The sequence below is a fragment of the Podarcis muralis genome, chromosome 2 (genome assembly GCF_964188315.1).
Source record: "Podarcis muralis chromosome 2, rPodMur119.hap1.1, whole genome shotgun sequence".
NCBI lineage: Eukaryota > Metazoa > Chordata > Lepidosauria > Squamata > Lacertidae > Podarcis > Podarcis muralis.
The window spans coordinates 43,405,340-43,414,601 of record NC_135656.1 but is presented as its reverse complement, the minus strand read 5'-3'; the positions used below and the strand labels follow the sequence as shown (position 1 = coordinate 43,414,601).

Here is a 9,262-nt window from a genome sequence, read left to right as displayed (position 1 = left end):
CCTGCACCCTCCCTAATTCTGGTCCAGAGGGTCAGGGAAACCCCCAGGACAGATTTAGGGGGCATGACTTGGTGTACTGCAGTAGGTTGGACTAGATGACCCTCAGTATCTCTTCCAACTCTACAATTCTAAGTCTTACAGATCTTTAACACTGCATACAACTATATTTTGCCACTCCTGCTTCAAGGAAGCAAATTCTACCTACATATTTTTTAATCTCGCCAAAATGAGTAGTCCCTTGCAGCAAAATCTTTAATAAGGTTCTCTCGGTATTCAACCAGCTAGATACCACTTAAGAATTCACAAAATAGTTTATTCCAAAAAGTTTTATTGGTCAGACATACAACGCAAAAATGTTTTAAACACCTATATGCTGTGTTCATCTCTAAAATACCAGGGAGAGAAATAGAGAGATCAAGTATCAGGGCAGGTAATAACAGAAAAGAAGGGTGTGCGACTGGAGGCAGGCCAGAAAAAAAACAAGTGCAGGCCTTTTGAAGAAAGGCATGTTTCCTCTGTGGAGGGATTTGTAAACTTAGCCACTGTCTAAAGGAGTTGATGCAATTCCTGCTCACTGTGGCCTTGGGCAGAATTTGGTTCAGTGGTAGAAAGAAGGCCAACTGGTGCAAGCTAAAAGAGGGAGCTCTCAAAAGCAGTGCTGGGACCCTTGTGCAAATAGGTAAATTGTACAGCTTAAATCTCATCATCCATCACCTTTTACTAAGCACAGATTGTAAAATTGGGACGGGCTTATCAACTCCTGAGAGGCATCAAGACCTGACTGTAATTGCTAGCTATTTTGCCAGCAGCAACTCATCAAGACTTAGCTGTGTTGCAACAGAAAACTGTCCTGAAAAGAAGGTACCCACTATGCTAGATTCCCAGGAAATGGCTGCTCAAAATAACAAGGAAGCTCCCATTGCTCAGCCTTCTGGAGACCTGGAACAAAGGAGGGAAACACAGGGTTCTTGTTTATGCAGCTAGACTAGGTGCCTGTCAAGGGTTAGTGGCAGGAGGATCCAAGTATCAATGAAGAAATACTATGACAGAACAGACCTGTAGATCTGTTACACACCCCAACATGAAAAGGACTCTGAATTGTCAATCTCCATAGACATATCAGTTGCTTCATTATCCCAAATCCCTCCTACATCTCCCACAAAAACTTGTCAGCTGCTCTTCACTGCACAGGGTCCTCAACATGATTGTGTTTGGATCACATACAGTCCATGGAATTCTCTGGTTGCAGACCCATGGAATGGACCAAGCCTTTGATGTAGACACAGCTAGGAGGCAGGAAGCTATCAGGTTCTGGGTCTACATTTTCAATATTGTCCATCTGGTCTCTAGGACCATCCCAATTGATGTGGAACCGGGTGACTCTGGGGTTGGATGCCAAGATATTCCTCTGTAGCTGGAAGTAAGAAAAATAGGGGTCAAAGTTACATAGGTTTATGTTTGGATCAACTTTCTAGGCTGGCAGCTACTCAATTCCTGCAGCAATATCAAGAAAGGAGAGGGGTAACAGAAGTAAAAAATGGTTTTAAAAGTTAACACTATTTTATTTTATGACAACATAGAGAGAAAATTTATATCTGGGTGTAATCCTTCCAATTCTACTTCACATTGGTAATCCTTCTTACTTTTTGACACGTACAGGGGACCTACTTACCTTGCATATTGGGTTTCAATATGGCAAACAAGACTTGAACCAAACTCTATAGTCCATAGGCTCTTAAAATCTGCTGCTGTGACTCAGAAACCCCAATTTTCTTTCAATGCTTTGATTCCCAGGAGGGAATCATCAATGTCCCCTCAACTCACAGAGCTGACTAGGCACCTCACTAAACATATTAATCTTCTCTTTGAGATTTAAAGCTCCCTCAAACTACTCTGCTGCAGCCACATCAATCAGCACATAATATGATGAAGATGCAATTACAAACAAGGTTTTATCTGTAGCAGGCCATTATCACTACTCTATTCTACAAAAGTGTATTTAAGTTGTGCTATAACTCCTGGGAAAAAATCAAAGCTCCATTCTATATCACAAGGGCTGCCCACTCTACAGCTTTCTGGTCAAAATGCACTGTCTTATTCAGAATGCAGGCAATAAATTAATACTGAGCTGAACTCATTGTATAACTTTCTGCTTCATATTGTCATCCCAAATAACATCTACCTTCCCCCAGCATAGCATTTTCCAACACTGCAAAGTGACTGGGTCTCAAAGGCTACTACTCTGGCCTTTCAAGGATTTTGTACTCCCCAAAAGAAATGGGAACCGCCAGACTGGGGGCCAAATACAACCCCCCCATCTCTCTATCTGGACTCTCCCCAAGCCACACCCCTCACTTGCCTTGCTTTGCATCCTGTTAAGGGTCCCCAATCCAAATTCCCAAGGCAAGGACATGGCCTTCATGAAGGCCAAGATGATGGACAAGCTGCTTTTATCAGATCAGTGTCTCACCTGGGAGAAGTCTGGCTTGAGGGGTGGGTTTTCTCTTAGCTCAGGATCCATATATTCATTGTTGACATAGTATCCAATGCGGATGAATTCTTGGCCCAGATAGGTACAAGTGATAAGTATTACTGTAACTCCCACAGCATCACTTTCAGGGATTAGATCAGGGTTGGGGGCATTGGCCTGCAGAGAAAACGGCAAAACAAGGTAAGTGACATTTTCATCCTGCCTGTTTTTAAAAGAAAACTCAGGACAGCATGCTTGAGGCTTTCCCATTTCATCCCCATTGCAATTCTTGAAGAATATTAAAACTTTAAATTACCCATTCAGCTTCTGGGCTGAGTGGAGATTTGAACCTAGGTCTGCCTGGTCCAATCTTGAATGACAATACTACAGAGACCTCACTCAAGATCCATTGAAGTGTATATAACCAGGAATGGGCTTATGTTGGTGGAACAAAGTGATACAGTTATAGATGAAATGCCAACAGACTGGAGTTCATAATCAAGGCTTTTTTTATTTCTCTCGGTGTTGTGCAACAACAAAGACAAGCAACAAAAATATGTAGTCTCAGAAAACCAAGCAAAAGATTCAGGTAATTATCCTCATGTCAGTTCACCATGATTGTAAAATTATTTTGGAGAAAGAAAGCTAGACTACAGGTGGTAGAAAGGCCAAGGATGGAGTTATACACCAGCACAAATGGAAAGAAAGCAAGTAAGCAATGCAGTTGCAGCTCCAAAGCCAGTGAACTGGGCCACCAATTTAATCATCGTAGTTTAGTGTTCTAACAGGAATTGCTATCCTGAAAGCACTGGCTAACTATGTCGTTAAGAGTTGTACCAGTTGTACCACCCCAGAATGCAGCAATGCCCTGTAATTACTACAGTAATGTTATCAGCACCGGTCAAAGAGCCACATATTTTTTTCTTGAGCAAAAAGGATTTGAGACTTTGATATTAACACATTTATGTGTTTATATCAGGAGCAGCAATTCATTTTCAATAATCACTGTTTACCCCTAAAGGGTGGAAAAGCATTTAATCATCACCCCCACCAAAATGAAACAGCCTTCTCAAACTGCAATTCCTCCCAACACTGAGTAACACTGGAATACACTGCAGGGCTGTCATATGCCACTCTCTCTCTCCATCTCCTCATATTAGTATAGCAACACCAGGTGACTTTTCATGACTAATGTAGCCCATGTTTTCTCAACCTAAATAGCACTCTAGCCACACGCAATATGGATAGGCTAATGATGGACTTTATTTGCATGGTACTTTAAAAAAATGTTGACATACTCAGAAACACATCATTAAAAAAAATGAACTTAAATCAGAGTTAGAATACAAACTCCTGTACTTTACAGCTACCTTTTAATTTTGGTGGACATGCTATTGCCCAGTTATAGGTAACTGAGAAATCCAGATTTTAGTGCATTTTCTCCAGGTAACAATCACTTCTCTATTAGGGAAAATGAAAATTAAAAATGAAGCAGGAGGTCCCTTTCCAATGAATCTGTCAATCTTTCTCCATTGTCTGAATCTAAAGAGAAAAATCTAGAGATTGGAGCCTTAGGCTTATCTTTCCTATCCTTCTCCAAGAGATAGATCTAAACTTACTTCAAACACAAACATATGCCTCCCAGCTGGAACAGGTCCCACCAGCACTGAGTCAAGAACTTGGTCATATTCCTCACTCTCTGCAGAGCCCACATAGATGATCTTCCACTCTAAATCTGAAAGGTAAAAGCAACAAGGATCAGTTGGCAAGAGTGTGGGCACCAGAATCCTAGACGTATTGAGGGAAATTTCCCTTCATTTTCAGAAGGCCAATACACTGAAATACACCATTAGCACCAGTGTTTAGAGAATGTGTATCCCAGTTCAAGCGCAGGGCTGAATAACCTCTATTGTTTTCCAGTGTCTCAAAAAAACCTTTTCATATCCACAATTCATATTGTTAAACAATGTTGGGGAAATTTTGGGTGAATATTGATGTAATGTTTGCAAAGCAATGGGCTCAATCTGGAAGCACTCTCACAGCGTTCAGTATAGATGCCTCTATCTCTCTCCAGGTCAAGGTCTGCAAATCTGCCATTTAAGTCAGCAGCAGTGGGCATCACTCATAATCTCATCACTCATAATCTCATCAAGATTCCTCACCACAATCCTTGGAGCAGCTTAGTAAAAAGTTTATTTTATATTTTTTTGGTTGTTTTTTAAAGAAGAGGTGCAGATACAATTAAATGCAAATATACAAATAGAGTTTTAAATTCTTTTTCTTTAGAAAAGCCAGACAGCTTTCCTGCATAGGGGAGGAGCAAACTGCAAAGGCTCCCACCATGGGTGAAGAATCTGCTATGCAAAATCAGCTGTGACTTCCAGTTAGCTATTATGTCTGTCTTGAACCTTTATGGATCATCTCATTAGACAAAAGTCAGAAAAATATTGTGAACACTCTGCTATGATAGACCACTGGTGCAGCTATGAAGGCTAGTAGTTCTCTCACATGGAACCGTAATGCTAATTAACAAGAACTTGTATCCAATGATGTGAGGTCATGAATAAATAAATTCCACTGTTCCATATTTTTGTGCCAAAAACAATGCAAGTCAAAAGGGATGTTAGCAAACGGAGCAATCATCAGGAGCAACAAGAAACTATAAGGAGCTGTGAGGAATGTGCAAAAGTATCCCCATTTGCTCACCAGAAATCCCTCTTTGCTGTCATGGCTTTTTGCTAAGAAAGAACTCTTAACAGGAGATTAGAATCTGAAATAGGACGTTGTTCCTATGCTTCAGCTCACTTTTTCATGTGTCTTCTTCTACAAAGTTTACTACTTTGCAGGTAGCACTTTTTTGGCATCTGTCCACAGGGGTTATTAAATTTAGAAAATTTGCAGCTGCTCCTAAGTTGGAAAGGCCATACACATCCTGCCCCAAAGTAAAGGATCTCACTGTGATTTTCTGTACCTCCATTTCTCCCCAATCTCAACACTCTTAAGAGAAGTCTAGTCTTAATAATGTATGTGAAGGCCCTATGCTTTATTTTTAAAAAGCAATGGCAAAACTTTGCATGATGTATAAATTATGTGCAACTTATCCCTGAGGGAACCAAGGCAGTCAACATCCCCCACTACAGCCCTGGCATTAAAACATGCCCCTCTGCCAATCCAGCTCTGCTCAGCTGACTCCCTGCTTGCAACTTCTGAAGCTTCACCAAGCACTGCCCAAACACTTTCAAATATATCTTTTCCAGCTGTAAGGCTAGACATTCATTTCTTCTAATAAAAACTGCAATTCCCAGAATACTGAACTATGCACCCAATACCAAATTTCATGGTTGTATAGAAAAACGGTGGAATCAAAATAACAGCATGTGAAATGATAAGAAAGGTGAGAATAAGATGCTTTCCTATATTTTATGGCAGTGTTCCCCTTTTTGCATGCTATTCCCCAAGTTTATGCATCATGTCTGCATGATAAGCTACTCTATTTTAGAAGCCTGACTTACAATTTTTCTCTGTGGAGAGGGCCATAATTTAGTAAGCTCTTGATTTGCACTTGTGTCACAATGACATTTTTAGCCCGCTCCTACCCTGGGACAGAAGTAGCAACTTTCCATCACAGCAGTCCTGAACCAAGTCAAACTTGCTTCACACAATCCAATGTAGTGGAAGATCACCAAGGAGTAGAAGTCAGGAAGGCAGTGATTTTCAATTTAACAATCCAGAATCCACAATTAAAAAGGGAATAGTAGGGGAAGAGACTGGTATGGTCCCAAGGAGTAGGCAGAATGGTACCACAGAATAAAGGGGCTTTGACATTCTCTCATAAGAACAGTTGATAGGGCCAGAGCCAATGACAGGTAGTCAACTTATTCTAGTTTTGCTCCCATGTTCATCCTTGTTGAGTACTGAAATGGCAACAGACTAAGGAGGAGCAAGATGATAACCAGTGTCAGTGCCTGGATAGGAGGCAAGTGGCAGGTGAGGGTTAGCTGAGGGCAGGTTGACTTTAGTGGGCCTCTGCCTCATTTGACCTAACAGATCAGCCTTCATGATTTTCCACTAGACCACTGCAGTATCTAGTGAAGAATTATTAAACACTATAATAAATTGACAACAAACATTCAACTGAAATTGAAAGAATTCAGATAAGAAGTTACCAACTCTATAGAGTATAACTCCTAGTTTTGCTATGTTACTGACTGCCAATGAATGCCTAGGAAGGCATAGCTTTTAACCATGTGTATCTCCTAGGCTTACTATTGGCTAATGACCAGCTGTATTCCCACTATGGCATTCAAGAAACTCTTCCTATAAGAACAAATAAAGAGCCTATGATTTATTGGGGGGAAAGAATACGGGCATTCATTCCGGAGCTCTCTGCTGATCTCATCAAGCAGCTACACCTTGCCCTCACTGAGGTCAGGACATGGCCTGCGCTGGGGCTCCCAACAGCCAATGCCACCCCAAAACAGCCAATGCTATTTTATTTCATTTATATCAGGGGTAGGCAACCTAAGGCCCGTGGGCCGGATGCGGCCCAATTGCCTTCTAAATCCGGCCCGCAAATGGTCCAGGAATCAGTGTGTTTTTATTTATAATGCATTTCTGGGTTATTTGTGGGGCATAGGAATTCGTTCACCCCCCCCCCCACAAAAAATATATTCTGGCACACATGTTCTGAGGGATGGTGGCCAGGCCCATGGCTGAAAAAGGTTGATGACCCCCAATTTAAATCCTACCTTTACCCCAAGGAGCTAAATGAGACATGCATAGCTTTCCCCCTCAACCCACTTCTAAAAACCCTGTGATGTAGGTTAGATGCCAAGCTCAAGGTCACTCAGAGAGCTGCCTGGCTGAGTAGGGGTTTGAACCGTGGTCTCCTCAGCCGAAATCTCCACCCCACACTGGCTCTTTGCCCAGACCAACAGTATTGCCGGCTGGGGCTTCCTGGCAGAGGCCAAGGCCTCATTCAGCAGAATGGTCAGAAGGACACCCCACATCCGGTGGCATTTTTAAGTGTGTGTATTTATATGTATATGCACACACACACCCCATCTCAAGAGCAGCCTCGCCCCAATTAAGTCTCTGCAGGCCAAAAACTTAAGGCACCAAGTTCATAAAAGCTCTATTTTTATTTTTAAAGGTAGTTAGAAGGTACAGCGCCCACGTAGCAGCCCCTGTGTGGAGAGCCGGGTCCAGGCTGGCAAAATAAAGCCACAGCGGAAGCCCCGGGAGTGGAGGCACCCAGCGCTGCCATCCTGGGCGGAGGGGTGGGGGCTCCCGGACGTCGGTTGCGGGCGGCCGCCTCGTGCGACGGAACCTGGCTCGGGCTGAGGGTCGGTTGGGGAACGAGGCTCCTGGCGCGGGAGATTCTCCCCCCCCCCCCGCGTACTCACCGTGAGGCAACGCCTCCCCGCACTCGAATTGGACCTGGAAGCGGAGCGGGTGGCCGAAGGGGCTCGGGTTCTCCAGCAACGAAACTCCCAGGACAGACACCCGCGCCATGACAGATCTCTTCTTTTCCCCCCGCCCGCCTTGCCTGCTTCCTTCTCCCTCTCAAGCCCAAACGCCGAAAGCCCACTCCCCGCGCGCCACCGGCTTAACGACGGAACGGCGGAGCCACCAATCCCCGCGCGGCGATCGGAGACGCCGCAGCCAACCCCCGAGCTTCGCGCCTCGGCTCCCCCGCCTACTCCTCGCGCGCGGCCACGCCCACCGCTCCCTCCGCCAATCCGCCTTCCCGACTCGGTCCCTGGCGGGAGCTAAATCTAAACAATAAGCGTTCGACTCCGAGTCTTCCTCCCTCCGCTCCCCTCCCCTCCCCTCGCGCGCGCTGACCTTCGCCGCCCACCGCCAATCAGCGCGCGTTCTGCCTGTTCCGTTCTGCGCGCTCAAAACGCGCAGGCGGCCAATTGGTGCCTTTTGGCGAGTTATTAAGGGACCGGAGCCAACGAGGAATTCGAAAGACGGGCGAGGAAATGTTCCTTGGCAAGCCTAAAAGTCCCACGTCACGTGCAGATCAGTTTTAACGTTGTACACTGGCTTAATAAATGAAATCCCTGCAGAGTTTCGAAGAACGTTCAGCAAATCTGAGGTGAAGCTTCTGCAACTAGCTTCTGTCTCCCTCTTTCCGTCTCGACAGAACAGGAAGGCCCCTAGGTGGAAGAACTAGTCGACAGAAGGAATGTTACATTTAAAGTACATGGCTTCCCGCAAAGAATCCTGAGAGGTGTAGTTTCCCCCATTAAAACAAAAAGGTAAAGGATTCCTGACAGTTATGTCCAGTCACGAACGGCTCTGGGGTTGCGTCGCTCATCTCGCTTTACTGGTCGGTGTTTGTCTGCAGACAGTTTTCCCGGGTCATGCGGCCAGCATGACTAAGCCTCTTTTGGCGCAACACCAAAACCAGAGCAGCGCACAGAAACGCCGTTTACCTTCCCGCCGGAGCAGTACCTATTTATCTACTTGCACTTTTGGGTGCGCTTTCGAACTGCTAGGTTGGCAGGAGCTGGGATTTAGACCACAGCGCCACCCATGTCCATTAGTTTCCCCCATTACAGAGACACAGTTCCCAGCACCCTTAAACTACAGTTCCCAGAATTCTTTGAAGAAAGCCATAGATCTTAAATGTATGATGTGGAGCGGCCCCCGGGGAGGGAGGCGGCATATGCTACCCTAAAACAAGGCAAGGCAACATCTTTATAACCTGCTCTGCTTCTTTATCAGTATATGAGCAGCACCATTTCTCTGGCTGTATCTTCACTGCCACCAGTGGCCCCCACG

At 44.7% G+C, this 9,262-nt stretch overlaps 1 protein-coding gene across 1 annotated transcript; it reads right to left on the bottom strand.

Moving 5' to 3' along the window:
* Positions 1 to 311: 311 nt before the first annotated feature.
* Positions 312 to 8,104, bottom strand: ASF1B (anti-silencing function 1B histone chaperone). The gene is made up of 4 exons (XM_028717306.2): positions 7,876 to 8,104; positions 4,090 to 4,205; positions 2,471 to 2,647; positions 312 to 1,414 (listed from the first exon to the last, which is right to left on the bottom strand). The coding sequence occupies exons 1-4, from the start codon at positions 7,982 to 7,984 to the stop codon at positions 1,217 to 1,219; spliced, it is 600 nt and encodes a 199-aa protein (XP_028573139.2). The 5' UTR covers positions 7,985 to 8,104; the 3' UTR covers positions 312 to 1,216.
* Between the last annotated feature and the right edge of the window lie 1,158 nt (positions 8,105 to 9,262).